The sequence below is a fragment of the Mustelus asterias genome, chromosome 18 (genome assembly GCF_964213995.1).
Source record: "Mustelus asterias chromosome 18, sMusAst1.hap1.1, whole genome shotgun sequence".
In the NCBI taxonomy this organism is placed as follows: domain Eukaryota; kingdom Metazoa; phylum Chordata; class Chondrichthyes; order Carcharhiniformes; family Triakidae; genus Mustelus; species Mustelus asterias.
In genome coordinates this window covers 52000162-52027010 of record NC_135818.1, presented here as the reverse complement: position 1 = coordinate 52027010, position 26849 = coordinate 52000162, and the positions used below count along the sequence as shown (strand labels likewise).

The following is a 26849-nucleotide window of genomic DNA, read 5'->3' as shown; positions in this document are numbered from 1 at the left end:
GGAGCAGGACAGGACATCATCGGGCAGGGCGCTGTGTGTTGCTCTGTTCGCTCCAGTGTGCCAACGGTAACTGGCAAGGGTGCTTTCCCCATCCAGGGGAACGGATCCCGGGGGACTCGGATTCCTCCGCAGACAGCCACATCTCGCCACTTCAATCACAGTGTGTGTGTGAGTGTGTGTGCGCTGGGTCTGCCTGGCGGAATTGACGTGTGGCTGAGCGCCGCTTCAATGTATAAAAGGTTGGTGCGGCGGAGCGCAGTTGGGTGCAACCAGAGAGATTGGAACGGGCACGGTGCCGGAACGCCGCAGGGAAAGCTCTCCTGACTGCTGCCCGGATCAGTTTGTGTTTTTAAACAGTTTACCTGGGGCATTTCCTAATTTGTGCCCAGCTAAATAAGAGCGGGTTAAGAGGATGACATCTTGTGAAAACCTGACCTACGTCCACCAGGATGGCAGAGTGCTGATCAGCACCTTACTCTTCACCGCTGGGCTGCTCGGTAACTTCATCGCCCTGTTCATTCTGGGCAAACACAAGCAGCACACCAAGCACCCATCTGTCTTTTACGTTCTAGTCACCGGCCTGGTGCTGACTGATCTCTTCGGAAAATGCCTCATCAGCCCAGTGGTGTTCGTATCTTACGCCTCCAACCGCAGCCTGACAGCCCTGGCGGAAAACAACACTCTGTGTGACTACTTCTCCTTCTCCATGACCTTCTTCGGCTTAGCCTCGATGTGCATCCTGCTCGCCATGGCCCTGGAGTGCTGGCTGTCAATCAGCCACCCTTTCTTCTGTCAGGAACACTTCACCAAACGCCGGGTGGTCCTGCTCTTCCCCGCCGTTTACACTTGCTGCCTCTTGTTCTGCTCCATGCCCCTGATGGGCTTTGGGAGGAACAAGCAGTACTGCCCGGGCACTTGGTGCTTCCTTAACATGGCCAGCGAGGAGGGGATCCTGTCCTTCTCGGTGCTCTACGCCAGTCTGATGGCCATCCTGGTCTTCGCCGTGATGCTGTGCAATGGTTCTGTCGCCCTGAACTTGGCCAGAATGTACCGGAGGCAGAGGCGGATGAGCAACATGAACCCCAGTGTGGGGACCCGCACCCGCAAGCGCTTCACTCACTTAACAGAGGTGGAACATCTCATCCTGCTGATTCTAATGAGTATTCTCTTTCTGATTTGTTCCCTGCCTCTCACAGTAAGTTCTCTTTTTTTGGTCCAGTTTGTCGATTTTGTTTTTAGGTAAAAACAAGCAAGCTGCCTGTCTGCTACTGCTTTGGGTCTGGCTAATCATTGTCCAACGCGCGGTCAGCTCGCTTGTCCCACACCAGACTCTGAAATACGCAGTACACATTTTGGAAATGCAGTGAGTTCGGCGAGGCACAATTTCAAAATGTAAAGACATGCAGAAACTTGGAAACAGTGAGGATGACAGTAAGAGACTTCAGGAGAAGGTCCAGGTACATTTCCAGCAGAGGGGAAGAACGAGGGCGAGAAATATATGAACCCAGTGGTAAAATTTTAAGGTAACTGCAAGAAAAGGGAGATCTGGGATCTCTTATTTCGTTTCGAGTCCGTACCGACACATCTTTGAAGCAAGTTATTTTTTAAAAAGGTATATGGGGGTCCTTGGTGTTTTAATAGATGCAGTTTACAAAAGCAAATGTTAAACCTTTATAAAACTCTGGGTAAAATCCCAGATGGAATATTGTGGGCAGTTATGGGCATCGCGCTTTTAGAAAAATGCCAAGGCTTTGGAGCGGGTAAGGAGCGGAGTTAAATGGACAGTACCAGGGATTAAATATTCCAGTTAACATGGAGAGACTAAAGGCCAGAATCTGGGCGGGCGAGGCTCACAGAACGGCATCTTCGGTGGCCTCGGGCGGGCGAGGCGGTTAAATTCCGGCACATACGGATTATCTATCCTCCTTAAAGCTGGGTAGGTTAAGGGGAAAGCAAAAAAAAAGCAAAATTCTGCGGATGCTGGAATCTGAAACAGAAACATTAGTACAGTGTGCTAATATGTCGCATTGCCCTGTCGATTGGTCAATGTATTTATTGGTATAAAGCAAAGTATGGCAAATGTTAACAGTCTGAAACAAAAACGGAAATGGTGGCTCAATCGAACCACTAAATTACCAGCCTCCCATCCCAAAGCAGGATGCGATTTTCATCTCCAACCTGGTAAGGTGATCAAAAACAAGCTCCGAGAGGCTAACGATGACCATGAGATACTTCGGATACGTAGCAATATTAACCACAGCCACAAATCCACCCAGTGCATTATTAGAGTGAATCCACGAACACCATTTAGCCCAAACATCTCTGGATAAAACAGAACTGTCGACACTTAGCCTATTCTGATGCCTCCCTAGCTTATAGGCATTATCATTTAACTATCGGAAACATAAGTAAGCCACTTGTGAAGTGCAGGTCAGACTTTCAAACCTAATGGTGCGTATTTTAGAATTATTCAAAATAGTCTACCCAACAGATGCCCTGAATGCAAGCTCTATCTGTCTAATGGAGGGTTTTAAGCTAGTGGCACTCCTTTGAACGTTTCCAATGTTACCCACCATGAGGACACAGCGTCCAATTTTCGTTCAGCGCTGTAGTTATTTTAGATTGATGCTGGCTGTCCTAGCTGTGCGTGTTCATACTCCACTGCTTATCAGTAGCCTGGAGGCACTGATCGTGCACTTTCAGAAACGAACGTGTTGTAACACCCGGATCTCCTTCTCGGATCTCCTTCTCACTCAGAGTAGAAACGATGGACAAGGAACTTACGAGTCTATTGTCTAACATTTGTTGTGGAGGAGTTACTGGAATTTATTAGGGATAGATTGGCTGGGAATTTGGACAAATATGAACTGAGCAGAGAGAGACGCAGCATGGATCTGTAAACGGTAGATATGTATAATGAAGCTGATGGAATTGTTTAATGAGGTAACGCACATGGTAGATAAGAGAGCGATAAAGGGGTGCCTCTGGACGTTATTTATATGGATTGCCAAAAGACATTTGACAAGGTTCCACATATAACAGTCAGTTAACAACATTGAGAGCACACTGAATATGAGGAAACATGTTTAGCTTGAATAGGGAATTGATTGGGAATCAGGAGAATGGATATGTACTCAAACTGGTGTGCCCTAAGGATCTGAAATATCAGCTGTTGGCCATATTTATAAATACTTTGAAGGAATCGAGAACTGTGTACCCAAGCTTGCTGAAGATATCAAGTTACATTGGAGAATATATTAGAAATAAGTGATGTAGAAGGGGCATACGTTATCTTGCAGCTGAACACAGATCCCATCTCAAGTATTGCAGTCACTTTTAGGTGTAGCATCTCGGAAAAGATGACAGGTTGCATAAATTAAGATTGTAATCATTTGAATTTTGAAGATTAAGGAGTTATCAAATTGTGCTGTTTAAGATGATTATAGGAATTGATGAGATAAATATCTTTATTTGGTAAGGTACTCCAGAACATTGGAGCACGGGCTTAAAATTAGTGCTAGATCATTCAGGGGTGAAGTTAGAAAAGACTCCTTCACGCAGAGGAGTGGAAATCTGGAACACTCTTCCCCCCCAAAAAAATCTGGATCAATTAAATAATTTCAATCCTGAGTTTGATAGAATTCTATTAGGCAAATGTATTAAAAGTTATGCAAACTAGGCAGTTAGATAGAGTGAAGAAATAGGTTAACCACGATCTAACTGAATGATGGAACAGGCACAAGGAGCTGAATAGCCTACCCCTGTTCTTATGTTTGTATATTCATGTTAATCCCACACCAAGTATGATATATGATATATACCGTGATATATTGACACTCCCCTGGTATATTTTTTTATATTCAATTGTGGGACCTGGGCGTCGCTGGCTGGCCAGCATTTATCGCCCATCCCTAGTTGCCCTTGAGAGGGTGGTGGTGAGCTGCCTTTTTGAAATGCGGCAGTCCATGTGCTGTGGGTTGACCCACAATGCTGTTAGGGAGGGAATTCCAGGATTTTGATCCAGCGACTGTGAAGGAATGGTGATATATTTCCAAGTCAGGGTCATGATGGCTTGGAGGGAAACTTGCAGGTGGTGGTGTTCCCATGTATCTGCCCTTGTCCTTCTAGATAGAAGTGGTCATGGATTTGGAAGGTGCTGTCTAAGGATCTTTGGTGAGTTGCTGCAGTGCATCTTGTTGATAATACACGCTGCTGCTACTGAGCGCCGGTGGTGGATGGAGTGGATGTTGTTGTTGTGGTGCCAATCAAACGGCTGCTTTGTCCTGGATTGTGTCAAGCTTCCTGAGTGTTGTTGGAGCTGCACCCATCCAGGCAAGTGGGAAGTATTCCCTCACACTTGTGCCTTGTAGATGGTGGGCAGGCTTTGGGGAGTCAGGAGGCAGCATTCCTAGCCTCTGACCTGCTCTTGTAGCGACTGTGTTTATGTGGCAAGTCCAGTTGAGTTTCTGGTTAATGGTAACCCGAAGGATGTTGAGTATGGGGCATTCAGCGATGGTAACACCACTGAATGTCAAGGAGTAGTGGTTAGATTGTCTCTTATTAGTGATGGCCATTGCCTGGCATTTGTGTGGCGCGAATGTTACTTGCCACTTGTCAGGCCAAGCCTGAATATTGTGCATTTGAACATAGACTGCTTCAGTGTCTGACGATGCTGCATTTATATATATTTTAAAAACATCTGGCCGATGTTGGCCTATTTGTTTTAGAAAAAAAATGAAGGGAAATTGACATTCCTATTAGTTAGCAGCATCAGAATGATTTTAGAATCCTAATTATAACACCAAACCTGAATGCTGAGACATAATGAGATGATATATAGTTTTCTGGATGACTCAGCTGGCTAGAGCTTTGAATGGCTCAGCTATTCTGTCCAGAGGATTATAGTTTTGATTTTTGATCCATGCTTAATTAGTTTATTTAAACTGTATACCTGACAGTTGGGCTCAGTTTCTCCTGAGAAGAGAAAGCTGATAGATTTTCTTGCTCTTGAAGACTCTCAGTGACTCTTCCTGGAAATGAATGAGTGTGAATCGTAGAATCATAGAATCCCTGTTGGGTGATGACTGGTCATGCTTCCTGCAGTTTTTCTGGGGTTGAGAAGTGGTGTCATGCACTACCCAGACCATAAACATTTGATTGAGATAGTGGAATAGGTTTTGCACACTGAGAACCTCAGTATAAATCAGCATCGGGGCAGCATCAGGGCGGCACAGGTTCGATTCCTGCCTTGGGTCACTGTCTGTGCGGAGTCTGCACATTCTCCCCGTGTCTGCATGGGTTTCCTCCGAGTGCTCCCATTTCCTCCCACTGTCCAAAGCTGGACAGGTTAGATGGATTGGCCATGCTAAATTGCCCCTTGGTGCCAGGGGGACTAGTAGGGTAAATATGGGGGGGTTATGGGGATAGGGCCTGGGTGAGATTGTGGTCAGTGCAGGCTCGATGGGCCAAATGGCCTCCTTCTGCACTGTAGGATTCTATGATTCTATGACAGCATCACAAGCAGCACTGACACATAAAAAAGGAAGAAAAACAATTATGGGGGCGATTCTCCCAAAAGTGCTGAATTGGCAGGAAAACTGTTCTAAATCCCGAGTATTTTGTCAGTTCAGCTTCTCACCTGAATCTCCCCACTCTGTGCACTGCAGAGTTCCCAGTCATGAATATCATTAAAACTCGGGTGGCGGGGGCGGAGTGGTTGCAGGGGGAGGCTATTCGTGCCGGAGCCTGACAGTTCTGGAACTCTGCGCATGCGCAGTGATCCCGATCTATCAGACTCCCCATTCGCTGCCCAGCTCAATCACTGGCTAGCCCGGGAGCCCGCAGTGCTGCCCCTCCAGCTTCCCCCACAGCCCGATCATGGCCCCCACAGCAATTCCCAGGCCAGCCCTGACACTTTCCTGTCCCAAAGCGCCCCAATGCACAGCCCACCCCCCCGCAGCAGTGGCGATCCCCACAGCCCCCTCACCCCAGCAGACCCTCCGACCCACTCACCCCACCTCCCCCGGAGACAGGCCCCTCCCCCCGGCACACCCCCCCCTCCCCAATCGCTTCCCCCCCTCCATCCCAGACCGATCCTGTCTGCAGCGTGGCAGCAGGATCCCCCACCCCCACTGATCACCCCTAGGCCTCTCCCACAATAGGCCCCACTCCCTTGGCACTGCTCAATGCCCGGTGGGCAGTGCCAAGGTGTCCCTGGACATGGGCACTTTTCCCCTTGGGTGCCCATGACCGGGGGGGCACCATCTCCCACCGCCTGACCCTGGGGGGCCCTGATTGACCCCCCCCCTTCATTCCAGCGGGGTCTCCAGCTAGTTCCCCGAACATGGGGAGCTAGTCTGAACCCCACCGGAATGAATTACTAATCGATGGGTGGGAGATTCAATCGGGACCTGAAAGTTCCCGGTAATGAACAGATAAACATATTTAAAATACATTTTAAAAAGATTTAAATTACTTATCTGCCTTCCCACTGGTTTCCAGCGTAGTCTGTTCGCTGGCTCTGGGAGATGCGCATGCGTTCCCGGCATATGCGCAAATCCTGGTTCAAGGCCGACGATGCACATCTCCCACCTCGACGAGCCAGAAAAGTTGTGGGCCGCAATGGGAGAATCACACTCCATGGGCCCAATTTTACCATTTTGATTCTAAGTGCTAAATCTGGGTGTGATTCAGATCCAACTTGTAAACCCTGTTCTCAGAATGATCTGGCCTCCCCCCCTCCACACCCCCATCAGAGAATGATCTGCTCTCCCTCCTCCTCCTCCACCCTCCCACCACCGGTCTGAGTCAGAGAGCCACCGGAAGCTCTGAATTACCTCTTCAGAAACTGGAGAGCCCGAAACAGACCTTTGCTGACCACGTCTGTTTTGCGCCGAATCTGGACGGGCAAACGCGATGGTAAAGGGGGAAATGCAGGTAAGTGTGGGCGTCCAGCCCATTAAGTCAATTTAAATGCATGCAACGCAATGGTAAAATCGGGCCCATAGTGGGTTAAACATTCTAGGCATATATGATGACATGTTAATTTGGACTTCAGGAATTTATCCAGGATATATGACAAGTGGGAAAAAATTAACATATCATCATATATTCCTAGAATGTATAACCCACATACAATTTTTTTTCTTCCTCTTTTATGTGTCAGTTCTGCTGGTGATACTGTCATAGAATCCTACAGTGCAGAAGGAGGCCATTCGGTAAAATACCAATGGTGAGGAGATGAGGCCCTTAGGTAGCCGTCAATTGGTGAGGTGAGTGACATACTGCCCTTGACATCAACATTTGGCCAAGTGTAGCATCAAGGTTGCAGCAAAACTGATGTCTGTGGGAATCAGGGGAAATCGCTCCATTGGGTGTGTTTTACCCAGCACAAAGGAGGATGGTTAAAGTGATAGGAGATTAATCATCTCAATCTCAGGAAATCACTGCAGGAATTCCTTAGAGCAATGTCCCAGGCCCAACCATCTTAAGTTAATTCATCAATGACGTTTCCTCCATCGTAAGGTCAGAAATGTGAATATCCATGGATGACTACACAATGTTCAGCACTATTTATGACTCCGCAGGCACTGAAAGTAGTCTGTGTCCATATACAACAAGACCCAGACAATATTCCGGCTTGGGCTGATAAACGGTAGGTAACATTCATGCCACAAACGTGTCAGGTAATGACCATCTCCAACAAGAAGAATCTAACCCACTTTTCTAATGATCAATTCCATTACCATCGCTGAATCCACCACTACCCTAGGGGTCACCATTGACAAGAAAGTTTACTGGACCAGCCAAATAAACTCGATTGCTACAAGGGCAGATCAGAAGCTAGGAAATCTGCAGTGGGTAACTCACCACTTGACTCCTTAAAACCTATCCATCATCTACAAGGCCTGTGATGGAATAGTCTCCATTTGCCTGGGTGAGTGCAGCTCCAAGAACACGCACAAACTTTGACACCATCCAGGACAAAGCAGCCCAAAGCACCTCCTCCATCATTTTAAACATTCAACTCACCAAGGCTCCCTTGATGGCACCTTCCAAACCCATGATCTCTACTGTCCAGATGAACAAGGGCGGCAGATGGGAATACCACTACCTGCACGTTCTCCTCCAAGTCACATGCCATCCAGATTTGGAACTGCATTGCCATTCTTCTGGGGCAAAATCCTAGAACAGCATTGTGGGTGTAGCTATACCACATGGACTGCAGAGGTTCAAGAAGGCAGCTCACCACCACCTTCCCAAGGGCAATTGGGGTTGGGAAAAAAATGCTGGACAGTCAGCGATACCCACATCCTGTGAAAGAATCAAACATCTTAAGGGCCTCAATAGGCTCTACGGTGGGTTTGCCTCCTCCTCCAGATTTGCCAGAAGAATTAAAACCACTTCTAGCTCCTGGGTAACTATAGTACTGACCCACTCTGACCACCCCCACCCCCCACCCCCCGCCACCCCCCACCCCCCCATGGCATGTAACCCACCCTCTGACTACCCACAACCCCCACAGGACTCCCTCCACTCCCCTACAACCCCTCTGACTACCCCACTGAACCCCAGTGGGACTCCTCCCCCTGACCTCTTAGGGGACCCCCACTCTGTCCCCACTTTCCAAACTGCAACAAGCTCCCCAATCCCTATGGAATTCCCTTGAGCCCCCCCAACACACCTCTTGCCCCCCACTACCCCAACTTCCATAGCCGCACAACCCAACACCTCCCAACCTGATATGCACCCACACCCAACTTCATCATCGCCTGGCCTGACCCTCCCACCAGTGGCCCAACCAGACCCACTCCTCCCTCTCCCACCACAGGCTAATCTGTCTCCCTGGACCCCAAACCCAACCTGACATGCCTGCCACTCCCATCCTCCCTCCCAGGCCTGACCTGATATCTCTTCCAGGCCCAAATTCCTCACTAAGCCCTATCGGACCCCCCCCCCCACCCCTCCGCCCCCAGGCTAGCCACCACCCCTCCAAAGACCTTACCACCCCTTGGCCCAACTTGACCATCCCCGCAATCCTAAAGAAAAAGTAACTATGAAGCTATTCGACTGTTGTAAAAACTGAACTGGTTCACTGAAGCTCATATATGGAGAAAGAAACCTGCTTTTCTTACCCAGTCTTGCAATGTAGGATTGCAGTCTCACCTCAGTGTGATTGTATCTGAACTATCAGTTAAAAGATTTAGTAAGTCACTCAAGTCAGGACAACAGGATGCGGGCAATTGATGTCAGCCATCCACTTTCCAAGGTGGATACCAAAAGTTTATAGATAAGAATGGGCGGCATGGTAGCACAGTGGTTAGCACTGCTGCTTCACAGCTCCAGGGACCTGGGTTCAATTCCCAGCTTGGGTCACTGTCTGTGTGGAGTTTATACATTCTCCTCGTGCCTGCGTGGGTTTCCTCCAGGTGCTCCAGTTTCCTCCCACAGTCCAAAGATGTGCGGGTTAGGTTGATTGGCCAGGTTAAAAAAAATTGCCCCTCAGAGTCCTGAGATGCATAGGTTAGAGGAATTAGTGGGTAAATATTTGGGGGTAGGGCCTGGGTGGGATTGTGGTCGGTGCAGACTCGATGGGCCGAATGGCCTCCTTCTGCACTGTAGGATTTCTATGAAGAACTTTCTTAGGAAAGAAGATATACTTTACTTCATCTTTTTCTCACCCTATTGCTTGTGTTTTGATACAAACTTGAATAAATAAGCCAGTCTGAGAAAGGCAAGGCAGTGGCACAGTGGTGTTGTCACAGGACTAGTAATCCAGGGACCCAGGGTAATGTTCTGAGAGACCTGGGTTCAAATCCCACCACGGCAGATGGTGAAATTTGATTCAATTAAAAAAAAGTCTGGAAGTAAAAGTTTAATGATGTTGATTGTCATAAAAACCTGTCTGGTTCACTCATGTCCCTTAGGGAAGGAAATCTACCATCCTTACCTGGTCTGGCCTATATGTGACTCCAGACCCACAGCAATGTGGTTGACTCTGAAATGGTAATTAGGGATGGGCAATAAATGCTGGCCCAGCCCACACATCCCATAAATGATTATTTTAAAAAAAATAAGTGAACTATCTATTTTTGTGAAAGCATCCACTCACTTATCTGGTTCTGCTCTCACTGGTCAAAAACCTTCTGAGTTCAGTTCAGGAGAGAAAAACTGAAATAGACACAAGGAAACAATAATAAGGGGTGGGTTTGTTGGGAGCGATTTTCTTCTTTGTTATTACACACAAAATGAATGATCCAGGAGTGGAGAACAAAGGAAACTTGGGTGGGAGGGTTTCCACTGAAACTTCATCCATAAAAATGGTCCTTGGCACTTTCATAGGATCCCTACAGTGTAGAAGGAGGTCATTCGGCCCATCGAGTCTGCACCAACTCTCTGACATATCATCTTACTCAGGTCCACATGCCTAACCTATCCCCATAACTCCACGTATTTACTCCACTAATCCTCCTAACTTACATATCTGGGGGACACTAAGGGACAATTTAGCATGGCAATCCACCTAACCAGCACATCTTTGGAATACGGGAGAAAACCAGAACACCTAGAGGAAAGCCACACCGACACAGGGAGAATGTGCAAACTCCACGCAGACAGACACCAAGGCAATAAATTCTTTGTTTTATAGAACAATGTTTTAAAACATTGTAGCTTCATTGCAGTGTGAATGTAAACCTACTTGTGACTAATAAATAAACTTTACTTTAAAAAATAAAATGATACACAGCCATGCTCAATTGACAGATGCAATCACAGATAATCACACAACATACTTGAACTGGCAGTTTATTTGCGAAATGCGGAAGAATTTTATCATTGTGCAATCAATATTTAGTGAGTATCTGGAGTGGTGGTGAATACAGGTGTTGTGACTGATGGACGGACCAATTTAAAGGTATTCTGTAGGAATTTGTAATCAGCTGAACCAGAGGAATATTGCATTTTCCTCTGCCGCAGCATCCTTGTTACTCAGGTTCTTTATTATTCCAGCCTCAGGGAATAGCCAGATTGCCCAAACCAGGACAAAGCTCTGGGCACAATCCACAATCTTCTTGCTGCAGTAATGTTGGTGTTAACAGCTATTGTTATTGTCACCTACGCATGTGGCTAAGATCAAGCGTAGAATCAAGTGTACTGCCTGTTCTTGTCAGCTTGGATCTAGTATGTCCATTTTGTGGGGGATTATGAATGTATAATGTGTGAGAAGAGAATACAGTGTTGTTTTGCTCTGGTAGTCTTGCAAAGTGCCCTGATGAGTGCAAAATGAAAGGCTTTGGTGTGTCTCTTTTTTTCAGCAATACTGAAGATCTGTACAACCAAACAATTATTTTAAAAAAGAAATAGCATGCGAGGGCGACCTTACCAGAATTTGGCAAAGTATCAGTTCCGGTGAAAAAAAGGGAGTGAATCTTGCCAACGACTCCGGCATAACTTTTGACCAAATTTTGAAGCTCATGAACAAAAGTTTTTATGGCCACAAGAATAACGCTACGCCTGTGGCAGCCTCCCTCTGATTTGCCCGTCGGCTCAAATTAATCAAGATAGTCACTGGGGAGCTGCATATAAAAGGCTCCACAGCACTTGTTCCAGATCGATTGAAGGGGATGGCAACCAGGAAGCCCACACTGCGATTCTCGGAGGGGAGCCCTCAGCAGAAGCAGAATCCACTTTGTCCCCACTCCAGAAGGTCTTCCACCAAGGTCACCACCTCCCACCTGGGATGCAGTGGAAGCCCCGGTGAGTGCCAGTTCACTGCAGAAGAGGATGGGGCAGCAGTGTCACAAGAAGATGAACGATCCTCTTTGCTCTGCCAGGGTAAGTCAGCCACATGCAGTCTTTTTCTGGACCCCCTCACACACCCCTCCCACCTCCACCTTCATCTCTCACCCAGCCATTTTGGGCTTTGCCAACACCTATGAGGTCAGTGACCAGTGGAGTGCCCCAGGGATCTGTTCTGGGACCCTTGCTGTTTGTCATTTTCATAAATGACCTGGATGAGGAAGTGGAGGGATGGGTTGGTAAGTTTGCTGACGACACCAAGGTAGGTGGTGTTGTGGATAGTTTGGAGGGATGTCAGAAGTTGCAGCGAGACATAGATAGAATGCAAGACTGGGCGGAGAAGTGGCAGATGGACTTCAACCCGGATAAGTGTGTGGTGATCCATTTTGGCAGATCCAATGGGATGAAGCAGCAGTATAATATGAAGGGTACCATTCTTAGCAGTGTAGAGGATCAGAAGGACCTTGGGGTCCGGGTCCATAGGACTCTTAAATTGGCCTCGCAGGTGGAGGATGCGGTCAAGAAGGCGTACGGCGTACTGGCCTTCATTAATCGAGGGATTGAGTTTAGGAGTCAGGAGATAATGCTGCAGCTTTATAGGACCCTGGTTAGACCCCACTTGGAGTACTGCGCGCAGTTCTGGTCACCTCATTACAGGAAAGATGTTGAAGCCATTGAAAGGGTGCAGAGGAGATTTACAAGGATGTTGCCTGGATTGGGGGGCATGCCTTATGAGGATAGGTTGAGGGAGCTTGGTCTCTTCTCCCTGGAGAGACGAAGGATGAGAGGTGACCTGATAGAGGTTTACAAGATGTTGAGAGGTCTGGATAGGGTAGACTCTCAGAGGCTATTTCCAAGGGCTGAAATGGTTGCTACGAGAGGACACAGGTTTAAGGTGCTGGGGGGTAGGTACAGAGGAGATGTCAGGGGTAAGTTTTTCACTCAGAGGGTGGTGGGTGAGTGGAATCGGCTGACGTCGGTGGTGGTGGAGGCAAACTCGTTGGGGTCTTTTAAGAGACTTCTGGATGAGTACATGGGATTTAATGGGATTGAGGGCTATAGATAGGCCTAGAGGTGGGGATGTGATCGGCGCAACTTGTGGGCCGAAGGGCCTGTTTGTGCTGTGGCTTTCTATGTTCTATGTTCTATAAAGAGGCTCTCCTCCCCCACCCCCAATCACCATGATCCCCCCTACTCACTGCCAGGCTCCTCACACTCCAGCTCCCATTCAAGACCCAAGCCTGCCACACCTCATCACCATCTTAAATGTCAACACTGCCACCTAAACTCTCCCGATCTGTGTCAGGACAAACTCAACCACAACAAACATGAGCAAGCACACCCAGTGCAGCTCAGAACCCTCATGCCATTTGAGGAGCGAGCCTTGAGCTGGCTGGGGAGCCTTGGGCAGGCTGGACCATCTTCATGTCCCCTGGACCCAACAGACACGAGCAGCTCTGAGGGAGATTTCTCTGACTCCACCATTGAAGAGGCATCACAGCTGTCACCCACATCTGGCACAGTGCAGATACTCACACCTCGGTTCATTAAGTAGAACCTCCCAGCTGAAGATCCACAGCAGCAGAGGCAGGGATGTCCCAGGGAACTGGCACTCAGAAGGATGCCGGAGGCCAGGGAAAAGGCTGAGTCATGAGCAACAGGAAGGGATGACAGCATCCCTCCTCGGACTGCAAGGCCAACTGGAGGAGCCCCATTTCCTTCTGTCCGAGGAGATGTTGCTGTCCCTCCAACACAATGAGGCCAACACTGCAAGAGTGGCATCAGCAGCGGAGACCTTGGTGCAGGACGTGCACTCTGTGGCAGGAGGTTTCTGCACCATGGTTCAGCTCGTGAACTCCATGTCTGAGGGCATGAACTCAATGGTGCAGGGTTTCAACTGTGCAGGCACCAGTGGGAATCGGCGAGTGTCTGTGCCAGAGGATACCAGCACTTCTGTACCTCACTCCAGCTGCCTCTCTACCCCTGGGAGGAGCACAGGGGACCCCGGGAACTCGAAGAGATGAGGATCGTCTGGTGCATAGCCTGGGGCTTTCCACCCCGGAGACCATGGGATGTTCAGCCTATCTGAGTACCCCCTTCCTGTGAATGACACCCCTCCAGCGCCACACACCGAGAAGGGCAACACTGAAACATCCGTGCTGCCTGAAAGCAGGCCAGCGCCCTTAAGGTTCAGGCCTCTCAGGCAACAGGTCGTGGAAGTCAACAGGCCTCTCCAAACACAGCTGTGGATCCTGGGGAAGCACCTAAGTGTAGTGGGAGGGTGAGGAAGGGTAAGAAGCGATAGGCACCTAGTTGGCACGGGTGAAAGTAGGCACTAGTGTAGGGAGGTCACTGCTGTGTATAGTTAGAAATAAATCACTCTGTTCACTTACTGAGCCTCCACCCTGTCATTTCACGCTGCCAAGCTGAGCGAACCTAGGCAAACATCCAGCGCTTCATTCCTATGGAGTGTGAGAATGGCTGTGCTATGTCTCTCCCATTATGAGGACAGAGTAAAGAAACCCTGCATGCAGGCAACCCTGTGCCCCCAACACCCGGCCACCCTTCCTGGGACCACATTCATGGGAGAAGCAAACCCCCCCCGCAATCAGGATTAGAGCATTTCAATTTTGTATCTCTTCATTTGAGCGCCAGAGGTCAAGGGGCTGTCGAGGTGCTGATTGCTTGGCCACCTTGGGTGTAAGATGAAGGTGAAAACCTGGCCACATACTTAGAGGGATCTGCTGCCTGACACTATTATTCCAGCTTTGATGAACCTCATGATGTGCCCATTCATTGGCACGGCACAAGCAGTTCTCTATTAGGCAGGAGTCAGACATATCGCTAAGGGTGAGAGAAGCGTTGCTTTGTCCTTGCTGCAAGTCATCATCATTCTCCTGCAGAGTCAGGCCAATGGCTGCAACTCCTTGCCATTGAAAACCTGCAACCAAATGGTAAGATACCGGTGGCACTACATCGTTAACTTGATCTTACACCCACTGTGGGAGACCTCACCACCTGCTACTCCTGCTCGTCTCTGAAAAGAGAGGCAATCAGGGCATCCCTTGCTCAGTGGTTAATTCTGGCCCTGTCCACTGCCCAGCATTCTTCATCCTTCTCAGCATCATCAGGCCCACCATCCTTCTCAACATCCTCCTGATCTGTGGAGAAGTTGCGCTGAGCCATCTCTCCCATGTCTAGTTTGTCTTCCCTGCATTGCAGAGAGCGTAGCAGACCATAATAATGTGGGAGACTCTCTGGGGGCTGTATTGCAGCCCCCCACCCCCCCCCCCCCCCCCCCCACCTCCCCATCCCCAACTGGTCCAGGCACCAGAATCACATCTTCAACAGTCTGATTGCCTGCTCCACCAACATTTGCGTTGAAGCGTGAGCCTCTTTGTATCGAGTCTGTGCTGGTGTTTGTGGCCTCCGCACTGGCATCATCAGCCACCTTCTGAATGGGTATCCCTCGTCCTTGAGGAGCTATCCCTCCAGCGACCGCTCTCCCTCAAAGACAGCTGGGATTTGCGAACGGCCCAAGATTTAACTGTCGTGGGCGCAGCCCGGGAAACAGACAGAACCTGCATGAGGATATTCCTCATGCAGGTGTGTGCCTGTTTCCCGGGAGCGCTACACTGCCTACCAGTGTAGAAAGTAGGCACTCTCTACACTTGCGCCTACTTTCACCTGTGCCAACTAGGTGGTCGCAGACGAGTTGAACGTTGAGGGAGTGGAATCCCTTATGGTTCCTGAATGGTGCCACATGCCGCCATGGTGACTTAAGAGCCACGTTGGTGCAGCCCATTCGACCTTGCACTTGGTGCATCCCTGCTAGGTGGGCGAAGGCCATGATCCTTGAGTCTTGGCTCATCTGGTCCTAGTCAAAGTTGATAAAAGCAAAATACTGCGGATGCTGGAATCTGAAACAAAAACAGAAAATGCTGGAAAATCTCAGCAGGTCTGACAGCATCTGTGGAGTGAGAATAGAGCCAACCTTTTGAGTTAGGCTGACCCCAGAGCTCTGATGACCACATGTTCAGCTGTGCATGATTGAGAGGGCATCAACATGACCTGTGAGGTCCAAAATGGCAAGGTGTGCACCAATTCCGTGTTAAATGCTGATTATCATCACAATCTGCCCACCCTGCATACTTCCTTCATGTGCATGGGATGCCCGTGCTATTGCTCTTCCTTGTTGGAAGTTGTTGAGAGAGGACCTTCATCTCCCAACTCCTGTAACACTGAAACCAGCAGTGACACAGAGTTGTTTTGCAGCCTTTGGTTCTGCTTCTGAGACTGGAACACAAATAAGTTAATAGTGTGACTTTACAAACGGAACAGCAAATAGAATCCAGCTTGGAACTGGTTTTTCCTGTACATATTGAATGATTACAAATTTATTATGTTTACTTAATGTAGGTGTGGAATTCTAAGATGAAAACAACAAATGGTTATTTTCATACAAATACATGACTGCTCATGTGACACACACGAGGCAATTTTCCGGTTTCAGCTCGTCATGGGAGAAAATATAGCCAAATGTTTTGGGCAAAAGATCTTTTGTCAGAACAGAGAAGGATTAAGCTTCTTTACATGTCTGCATCAAAACAAAAGCAAGACTGAGAACCACAGGAAAACACCACAAGGCAAGGATGTGCCCAGTTTTCATTGTAAGTGTACTCTAGGGGTCATGCTAATCCATCTCTACTGTGGAGCCATAGACCACACAGGGACATCAGCTATGTGACGAGACTAGAGAAACTGGAATTAGAGTCTGGCCCTTCGGCCCATCGTGTCTGCACCAGCCATCAAGCACCTATCTATTCTAATTCCATTTTCCAGCACTTGGTCCATAGTTTTGTATGTTATGGTATTTCAAGTGCTCATCTAAATGCTTCTTAATTTCTATCCTATCTATATGCCTCATAATTTTCTTTTCAAAGCAGAGAAAGTTAAGGGAAAGTTTAACAAAGGTGGAGGTGAGGGGTTATGAGGTTCTTTTTTAAAACAGTAACTAAGGAGATACTGTTTTAATTGGCCGGGGTGGGGGGGAGGGGGGGAGGGTGTGGGTGGGAGGGGTGGTGGCATTAACCAAGGGTCATAGATTGAGGATAATTGACAAAGGATTTAAGAGCGATGAGATTTCTTGATGCAATAAGTTGTTATGTTCTGGACTGCCTGGATGAGTAGTGGAATCAAATTCAGCAGTAAGTTTCAAAAGGGAATTTGATATATACTTGAAAAGGAAGAGGTGTTAGATTATGAGGAAAGAGGAATGGGATGGATTGGATAGCTCAACAAGCTGGCACAGGCACAATGAGTTGAATGTATGTGCTGTATTATTGTATGATTGCATGTTCATCTTTTTCATTCATCTGCATTAATATTAAATCCAGTGATTTTGACCGAGGATCTGCAATCTCTGTAGAGGTCAAAAAGTGTGTGTTTATGAAGCAATTCAAGGACCTGAAATGTACATATTTTCTGCCCCCAGCATGGAATTTCACTCAGTCGGAAATTTATGGAATAATAGCTCTGAAAATCACAAAGGGGTATTTTCAGTCCATTAATTTTGAGAGCTAAATCTTTGTGATTTTTTGATATAAGATATCTCACAGGAGAGGCACTGTAGTGAGCTCATTGGTACAAAAACCATACCCTTAAGATCCTTCAAGTTCAAGGTCAGTTTCTGTAGCAACCTCAAACAATTTTGATGGCTCAGAGAATGTAGATCTTGAGGGCTTTTCAATACATATTTATATTTTAACCAAATGAATTAAAAGCATTCTAAACTGATGCAAAGTTAACAAAAATTATCTAGGTTGTTAACCTATTCAGGTAAAACAGCTTCGTGACAATGTTTTCAGTAATGTATTAGTATTCCACCAGCAACCAAAAATGTTTCCAGGACAGCCTTATAAGGTGAAAATTAATGATGTGTTAAAGAGCAGTCTGTCTGTTGAAGTTTGAATACAGTAAGAAATCTAACAACACCAGGTTAAAGTCCAACAGGTTTATTAGGTCACCAAATAGACCCGTTGGACTTTAACCTGGTGTTGTTAGACTTCTTACTGTGTTTACCCCAGTCCAACGCCGGCATCTCCACATCATGAAGTTTGAATACCCAGAGACCTTTCCTGAGGATCTGACATTGCACTTACCTTGACAGATTGAACCCCTTTCTGCACTGGCCAGTTCCTCCTGACCACTGCCAGCTCAGTGCCTCTGCCAGCTCGATCCAAGCTTGCTTGGTTTGGGAGGGTGGCCTTCTCCTCCCACTTTCTGGAAAGAGACCTTCCCTCCTATCCCTTGCAGCCTTGAAGAGGCACTTCCAGGTTGACATCAACAATGCAATGGCAGCCCTGGTTGCTCCATGCCTACATGGGAATTCAATTAGTAAAATGGCAGTCACAGTAATGGCTCTGGTGCTCTGCTTAAATAGCACTTGCTCTCATTTGGTCCTGCCTCTGTTCTCATGCCTACAAAACCCACCCCCCAGCCAATTAATAATCAGCCCCCATGAAAACCAGGGGCTGTGGCCATTTCCTGTGGCCATATTGGGACCTGCAGTTTTCTGACCCTGGAGGAAAGTCAGGCCCACGACTGAGCTCAGGTTCCAATGCAGTACTGAGGGAGAGCAGCACTCATTCATTCAGTTAACCATAACCTGTCTGCTTCTCAGGGAGATGTAAAAGATACCATGGTACTATTCTGAAGTGGAGGCAAGTTCTTGTCCAGGCCAGTATCTATCCCTTAACTAATAAAAAATGGATTATCGGGCCACTGATACATTTGTGCTTGTGGGACCTGCTGAATACAAATTGGTCTCTGTAACTTCCACCATTATAACAGTGGTTGCACTTATTGACTGTAAAGTGCTTTGAGACACCTGGGGCCATGGGAAAGCACTAAACGAAAGTCTTTCTTTTTTGAGTATGCTTGCATGTTTAGCCAGTAATAGAGCAGCTAGTCTAATAAGTATTCAAACTGCATTCCTAAAAGCTTTTCTATGTAAGGACAGGAAATAGCCAGGATATCGGAGAATATCAGGAACCACATTGGAACTGCCCCTCTGATGCTTGCGAATAGAATTTAGTTATGTGTCAGTGGGTATAAAAAACGTTTTGACAGACATTCCAATCAGGTATATTGGGATCTATTTCCTAGGACCTGATGAATATAGTACCAGGCTATATTGGTGTTCATGCCCCATAATTTGCCCCGAACATGCTCCTGTAGTTGCCGCTTTTGATCTGGAAGTTCCTATTCTTGCACAATTCACAGCTTAATATTGTATTGCAAATTTATTTTTGAAGTACATGCACGTGGTTGTTTTACTCCAAGTATTTTTTAGTTGGGTAGCAGTGGCATTTCAAGTAAGCTCCAAATAGCATGGTTGGCTAGTCATTGGAGCAACTGCGAAGTTGAACAGTAGTTTGCTGATTTAAATGGCTGCATTATCACTAGAAATGGAAGGAGTATGTTTGTGCTTCAAACTTTAAACAACATGTTGTATTCTAACCTGGCTGTTTTGATGATGCAGCACTGAAACTTATGAACCAGGAAATGAGGGAACTATGAACAGGAAATTAGGGAACTACAACCTAGAAACATACTTTGCTCAAGTCAAATCTTATATAGTAAATGATTCAATTCTCCTTTGTAGTGTTGCAGCACTCGCTACACAAGCTAGAACTGGTTCCAAAGTTGTGTATCTGCAAACCTTTGTTCTCATGCCTACAAAACCAGCCAATTAATAATCAGCCCCCATGAAAACCAGGGACTGTGGCCACTTCCTGTAGCCATATTGGGACCTGCAGTTTTCTGACCCTGGAAGGAAAGTCAGGCCCACGACTGAACTCAGGTTCCAATGCAGTACTGAGGGAGAGCAGCACTCATTCATTCAGTTAAACATAACCTGTCTGCTTCTCAGGGAGATGTAAAAGATACCATGGTACTATTCTGAAGTCTCACAACACCAGGTTAAAGTCCAACAGGTTAATTTGATAGCAAAAGCCACTAGCTTTCGGAGCGCTGCCTCTTCGTCAGGTAAGTGGGAGTTCTGTTCACAAACAGGGCATATAAAGACACAAACTCAATTTACAAAATAATGATTGGAATGCGAGTCTTTACAGGTAATCAAGTCTTAAAGGTACAGACAATGTGAGTGGAGAGAGGGTTAAGCACAGGTTAAAGAGATGTGTATTGTCTCCAGACAAGACAGTTAGTGAGATTTTGCAAGTCCAGGCAAGTCGTGGGGGTTACAGATAGTGTGACATGAACCCAAGATCCCGGTTCAGGCCGTCCTCATGTGTGCGGAACTTGGCTATCAGTCTCTGCTCAGCGACTTTGCGCTATCGTGTGTCATGAAGGCCGCCTTGGAGAACGCTTACCCGAAGATCAGAGGCCGAATGCCCGTGACTGCTGAAGTGTTCCCCAACAGGAAGAGAACACTCTTGCCTGGTGATTGTTGAGCAGTGTTCATTCATCCATTGTCGTAGCGTCTGCATGGCCGCCCCAATGTACCATGTCTCGGGACATCCTTTCCTGCAGCGTATCAGGTAGACAACGTTGGCCAAGTTGCAAGAGTATGTACCTTGTACCTGGTGGATGGTGTTCTCACGTGAGATGATGGCATCCATGTCGATGATCCGGCACGTATTGCAGAGGTTGTTGTGGCAGGGATGTGTGATGTCGTGGTCACTGTTCTCCTGAAGGCTGGGTAGTTTGCTGCGGACAATGGTCTGTTTGAGGTTGTGCGGTTGTTTGAAGGCAAGAAGTGGGGGTGTGGGTATGGCCTTGGCGAGATGTTCATCTTCATCAATGACATGTTGAAGGTTCCGGAGAAGATGTTGTAGCTTTTCCGCTCTGGGGGAGTACTGGACGATGAAGGGTACTCTGTCCACCGTGTCCCGTGTTTGTCTTCTGAGGAGGTCGGTGAGGTTTTTCGCTGTGGCGCGTTGAAACTGTCGATCGATGAGTCGAGCGCCATATCCTGTTCTTCTGAGGGCATCTTTCAGCGTCTGGAGGTGTCTATTGTGATCCTCCTCATCTGAGCAGATCCTGTGTATTGCATCTGGAAACTGGCAGTTGTCGGCGTTGAGTACTGAGGCAGTTGCAGCAATGCCATCATCGTGGGGGATGCTGGTGTAGAGTGCTGAGACATCCATTGTGACGAGGAGTGCTCCTGGTTCAACTGCTCCATGTGTGCTGAGTTTCTGTAGGAAGTCTGTAGTGTCGCGACAAAAGCTGGGGGTTCTTTGTGCAATGGGTTTCAGGATGCCCTCGACGTAGCCGGAGAGATTCTCGCACAGGGTCCCATTGCCCGATATGATGGGACGGCTGGGTGTGTTTGCCTTGTGTATCTTTGGGAGGCAGTAGAGATCTCCAACGTGGGGAGTATGTGGTATGAGAGCATGGAGGGTGCTCTGAAGGTCGGGATCAAAGGTCTTGATCAGTCTGTTGAGTTGACGGGTGTGTTCTTTTGTCGGATCTGCGGGTAACTGTCTGTAGTGTTCCCCGTTGTTCAGTTGTTGGTACACTTATTTGCAGTAATGCATTCTATTCAATATGACGATGGCCCCTCCTTTGTCTGCTGGTTTGATGACAATGTTGCGGCTGGTCTTGAGAGCGCAGCTGATGAATCGGGGCTGTCTTGTGAGTGCGGCTGATGAATCTGGTGTTGACGCACCTCCTGATGGCTTGGGCATACATGTCAAGTCGAGGGCAGCGGCCTTCTGGAGGAGTCCAATTCGACTCTTTCCTCTTCGGTTGCTGCACTGCAGATCTCAATGTCGGCTGTTCCGGTTCATTGGCTGTCTCATTGTGTTCGCTGTTGGCCTCTTGGGGTTTGTGGAAGAACTCCCGCAGCCTCATTCGCCTGATGAATTCCTCTGTGTCTGCTGCGAGACTGATGGGGTCTATTTTGGTGGTGGGGCAGAAATTGAGGCCTTGGCTGAGAACTTCGATTTCACCTGGTTGAAGTGTGTCCGTCTGACAAGTTGACAATGGACTTCCCTGCAGTGGTACTGTTTTCTACTGTGGTACTGGGGGAGGCTTGGTTGCTGCTGGTGGTGATGCCGAGTTTCTCAAGTCTCCTGTTCTTGGTGTGCATGTAAATGATGTAATTCTTTGTCTAGTCTGCTTGGCAGAGTTTCGCAGCTGGTCTGCGTCCTGAGCGCAAGTTGAGAATATGGACTCTATCTTGGTTTCCAGGATGCGGCGTTTGCTGTAGAGCTGGTGTATGAGGTGTTTGAGGAGTGTGAGAGAGGTGCAACGGCAAAGTCTCTCAGCGTAGTCTGTGTTATAGGTTGACCTGAGTGGGTTCGTGATCTGTAGTCCTTTCTGTATCTTGTCTGCTTTCTTGCATCTTTGTAGAAACTTGATGTCTGTGTTGATATGCGCGATCTTCTTGGAGATCCTCTCCACTTGGAGCCGGCAGTTTGCGGTGTCGATGGTAGTCATGATGTGGAGATGCCGGCGTTGGACAGGGGTAAACACAGTAAGAAGTCTCACAATGCCAGGTTAAAGTCTAACAGGTTTATTTGGTAGCAAAAGCCACTAGCCTTGAGCGCTGCCCCTTGATCAGGTGAGAGGGAGTTCGATTCACAAACAGGGTGAACAATCGTGGTGAACAATCACTGAAACAACTATATGATGACATCAACAAGTTCCATCCCACTATCAGACTCACCATGGACTACTCTCCGGAATTGGTTGCATTCTTGGACACACGAATCTCCATTAAGTACGGTCACCTCCACACTTCACTGTACCGCAAGCCCACGGATAACCTCATGATGCTCCACTTCTCCAGCTTCCACCCTAAACACTTTAAAGAAGCCAGCCCCTACGGACAAGCACTCCATATACACAGGATCGGCTCAGATGAGGAGGATCACAATAGACACCTTCAGACACTGAAAGATGCCCTCAGAAGAACAGGATATGGCGCTCGACTCATCGATCGACAGTTCCGACGCGCCACAGCGAAAAACCTCACCGACCTCCTCAGAAGACAAACACGGGACACGGTGGACAGAGTACCCTTCGTCGTCCTGTACTTCCCCGGAGCGGAGAAGCTACGACATCTTCTACGGAGTCTCCAACATGTCATTGATGAAGATGAACATCTTGCCAAGGCCATCCCCACACCCCCACATCTTGCCTTCAAACAACCGCACAACCTCAAACAATTGTCCGCAGCAAACTACCCAGCCTTCAGGAGAACAGTGACCACGACATCACACAACCCTGCCACAGCAACCTCTGCGAGACATGCTGGATCATCGACACGGTGCCATCATCTCACGTGAGAACACCATCCATCAGGGACACGGTACATACTCTTGCAACTCGGCCAACGTTGTCTACCTGATACGCTGCGGGAAAGGATGTCCCGAGGCATGGTACATTGGGGAGACCATGCAGATGCTATGACAATGGATGAATGAACACTGCTCGACAATCACCAGGCAAGAGTGTTCTCTTCCTGTTGGGGAACACTTCAGCGGTCACGGGCATTCGGCCTCTGATCTTCGGGTAAGCGTTCTCCAAGGCGGCCTTCACGACACACGATAGCGCAAAGTCGCTGAGCAGAGACTGATAGCCAAGTTCCGCACACATGAGGGCGGCCTCAACCGGGATCTTGGGTTCATGTCACACTATCTGTAACCCCCACGACTTGCCTGGGCTTGCAAAATCTCACTAACTGTCCTGTCTGGAGACAATACACATCTCTTTAACCTGTGCTTAACGCTCTCTCCACTCACATTGTCTGTACCTTTAAGACTTGATTACCTGTAAAGACTCGCATTCCAATCATTATTTTGTAAATTGAGTTTGTGTCTTTATATGCCCTGTTTGTGAATAGAACTCCCACTTACCTGACGAATGGACAGCGCTCCGAAAGCTAGTGGCTTTTGCTACCAAATAAACCTATTGGACTTTAACCTGGTGTTGTGAGACTTCTTACTGTGTTTACCCCAGACCAACGCCAGCATCTCCACATCATGACTATTCTGAAGCGCAGGCAAGTATGACATCCTTTGTACTGCCAAATATCTAACCTAGCACTACCCTTGTGTATCTTGATATCCTGACCATTCCCAATCTACTAAATGGAAATAATCTATCAATCTGAACATAATTTAGTCCATTATTTTATATGTCTCCATCAAACCTAATCTCTATCGAAGTCTATGCAGTTCTGAAGTGAATGACTAAGGTCAAAACTAAGGTTTTTCTAAGTGGAGCTTGTATATTTGTAGCCCTCCTCAGAACTTTGTCCAAAGCCTCAATGGTATCCATTTGGATGCGGTATTTGAAGTATGGTCTAACCAAAGTCTTGATTTTCAGTAACATTTGGCTGACTCATTTGCACAATAGGGGAGAGAAAGAAAGGCATAAACAAACAGCAAGGAGGAGGACAGTTAATAAATACTAGAACTGTTCTAGAAAGTCAATGAGCCTCGTTGCCCTTGTTACACTGGTAGAATGGAGAGCTACTTTAAGGCTAGTTAATTAAAAAGCACTATACTCAATCCTGCTCACTGTAAGCATGTTCTGAATCTGTGACCTTTCCCTATTTATGACCATGAGTTGCATTTTGCTCAGTTATTTACATGAGTGTTTCTGAATCCAACCTTTTCATATTATCTGAAAAGTGGCAATATCAAAGGTATTTTCTCTGAGCAAACATATTTAAGTTTGATGCAAAATATACTGAAAATTATCTTAATTAATACTTTTTTTTATCTTTTTAGCTCCGTGCATATATCGGTGCACTTTCTCCTGACAACAAAGATAATCAAGATTTGAATGCTCTAAGACTCGCATCGGTGAACTCAATTATTGACCCATGGGTTTTCATAATTTTCAGAACCTCTGTATTTCGAAAATTAATTTTGATGTGTTGCAAAAGGTTCTGTCCCAATACCAGACTTGGAAGCTTGGTCTGTTGAAAAGTAATGGCTGATTTATTTTGGTATTATTTCAGTAATGGCTGAAATATTTTACTGTCTGGTCCTTCCCGTGATTTCTACCAATCAAAAGATGAATGACAAAACTCAATAGTGATAGGCATTGCTTTTGAAATTGTTTCAAGAAGTTCAGGATAACATTTAAAAAAAACCCTCTTCATTCTGAATGGTATTTTTCCCTGTTGGAACTGGAGCAGAGAAACATAAGATGCAGATTAATTTATTTCCTCGTTGCTCAGAAATCACAAGCTATGTTATGCTTTCTGACATGTTCATATGCACGTAGAGTGAATGATTGTTGCCATCATATGCACGGAGTTGTATATGTTCTGACCCAAATAAACTATTTAGGGGCTGAATTTGTCTTCAGTTCCAAAGTCAGCTCCAAATCTGTTAGTATTGCTTTTAAGTCAATCAGAATCTCAAGTGCAAATAGTACTCAAATCTTCTGGTCTGTTTATTTACATAATGACAGAATTTAAGCTCTTGCCTGCTTCTAACTCCTGAAGGAATTGTTCTGCTCAAATCAGTCAGGGAAGCAGGTTCCCAGGAGGCCAACACTTCAGGGATGTCCTCACAAGAAGCCAAACATCCCAACCAACCCATCCTGGCTTCTGACCGAGCAAAATGGAGAAGGTTCATTTGAGAAGACACTGAACACATGGAGAGACTTTGTCAGGAACACACAGAGGTGAATTTGAGAGAGTGCACAAACTTCCCAGTAACCCCACCCACCAAGCACCACCTGCCACACATGTGGTAGATTCTGCAGATTGCACATTGGATTTATCATTTATCCCATTGAAGCAGAGTGGAAGCATGTCACCCTCAATCCCAAGGCACGGCCTAACTCAGAGCAGTTTTATCTACCCATCTAGAAGATTCATTGGAGACCAAGAACAGTGGGAATTCAGCAAAACAGGTTTCAGCAAAATTTCTCAGCCCTTTACTGTAGAGCCCCAAATCATGGTGCAAAGAGAATAAAACACAGCTTCTTGGCATTGTTATCCTCTGTCACAAAAACATCAATTTTCAGCGGTCATAGTCAGATATCTTCAATCTTCCCAATGTTCAAACTACTTGCACCAGTTACTTTATTATCGAATGCATTTAATGTTGACTGATGTTTACATTGTTCATTTAGACAAATCTATGAACATGACATGCTGTGAATTAATAATAATGAACTTTTTGGCATGTGAATTAAAGATCCCGTTATATCTTATCTCAAAACATTCCAAATTTCTGCAGAACATTTGCCAATATTATGCATTGCATGCACTATGCTTACATTTGTTTTCTGTCTCCAATTTCTCTACCCTTCTCTTTCCTTTCTGAATTATTTGAGTCACGCTGGGGTAAAATTGGATACCTATAACTTTCCAGTATCTTACCAAAGTAGACATTCTTCATGTGTCTGAGTCGTATTGATTCTGGGGGATTGCAGCAGAAGACAAACCCATCCTCAAACAACATTCACATTTTCCAACACTGAACACTATTTCATGAATAAAAGAATGAACCTGGGATGGTTTATTTTCCTCGCTGAGCTTGGGTATAGAGGAGTATTGGAGATTTCCTTTCATTGCTCCAGCTGAGATAGCCTAACTGAACACAAGACCAAGGACTGAACACTTGACTATAATGTAGTAAATTTAGACCACTGAGGCATCTGAGAGCCTGCTAGGCTAATAGTTTTAAATCTGACAGAATGCTTTGAGTGACTGCAATGATTTTGTGACATTTGTAATGTGATAGAAAATGTGAAACCCAGTCAGAAATCACAATGTGTTCACTCCTATCACGCTACAACATTGGTTGGGAAGGAAGGTCTTGATGTGAACATGCCACCTTTCTGCACAGGAGATACCAACCTTTGAAAATGCTTTAGAGACTGAACAGTATACTCTCCTGCAGGTTTACTTCAAGGTTTACGTGTTCGTATATACAATAATATGCATGTTTATTGCATGTTACATGAACTTTGTAATATAGAACATAGAAAAAATACAGCACAAACAGGCCCTTCGGCCCACAAGTTGCGCCGGTCATGTCCCTACCTACCTAGGC

General features: G+C 46.8%; 1 protein-coding gene across 2 annotated transcripts; it reads left to right on the top strand.

Annotated features, from left to right (window-relative positions):
* On the top strand, positions 1-26004 carry LOC144506833 (prostaglandin D2 receptor-like). Of its 2 annotated transcripts, none has more exons than XM_078233187.1 (2): positions 1-1195; positions 24564-26004. In XM_078233187.1, exons 1-2 carry the CDS (start codon positions 413-415, stop codon positions 24759-24761), a joined length of 981 nt encoding a protein of 326 aa, XP_078089313.1. In that variant the 5' UTR covers positions 1-412; the 3' UTR covers positions 24762-26004. The 2 variants fall into 2 exon arrangements, with proteins under 2 accessions (XP_078089313.1, XP_078089314.1); XM_078233188.1 differs by lacking the exon at positions 24564-26004 and adding an exon at positions 11316-11835.
* Positions 26005-26849: the final 845 nt, after the last annotated feature.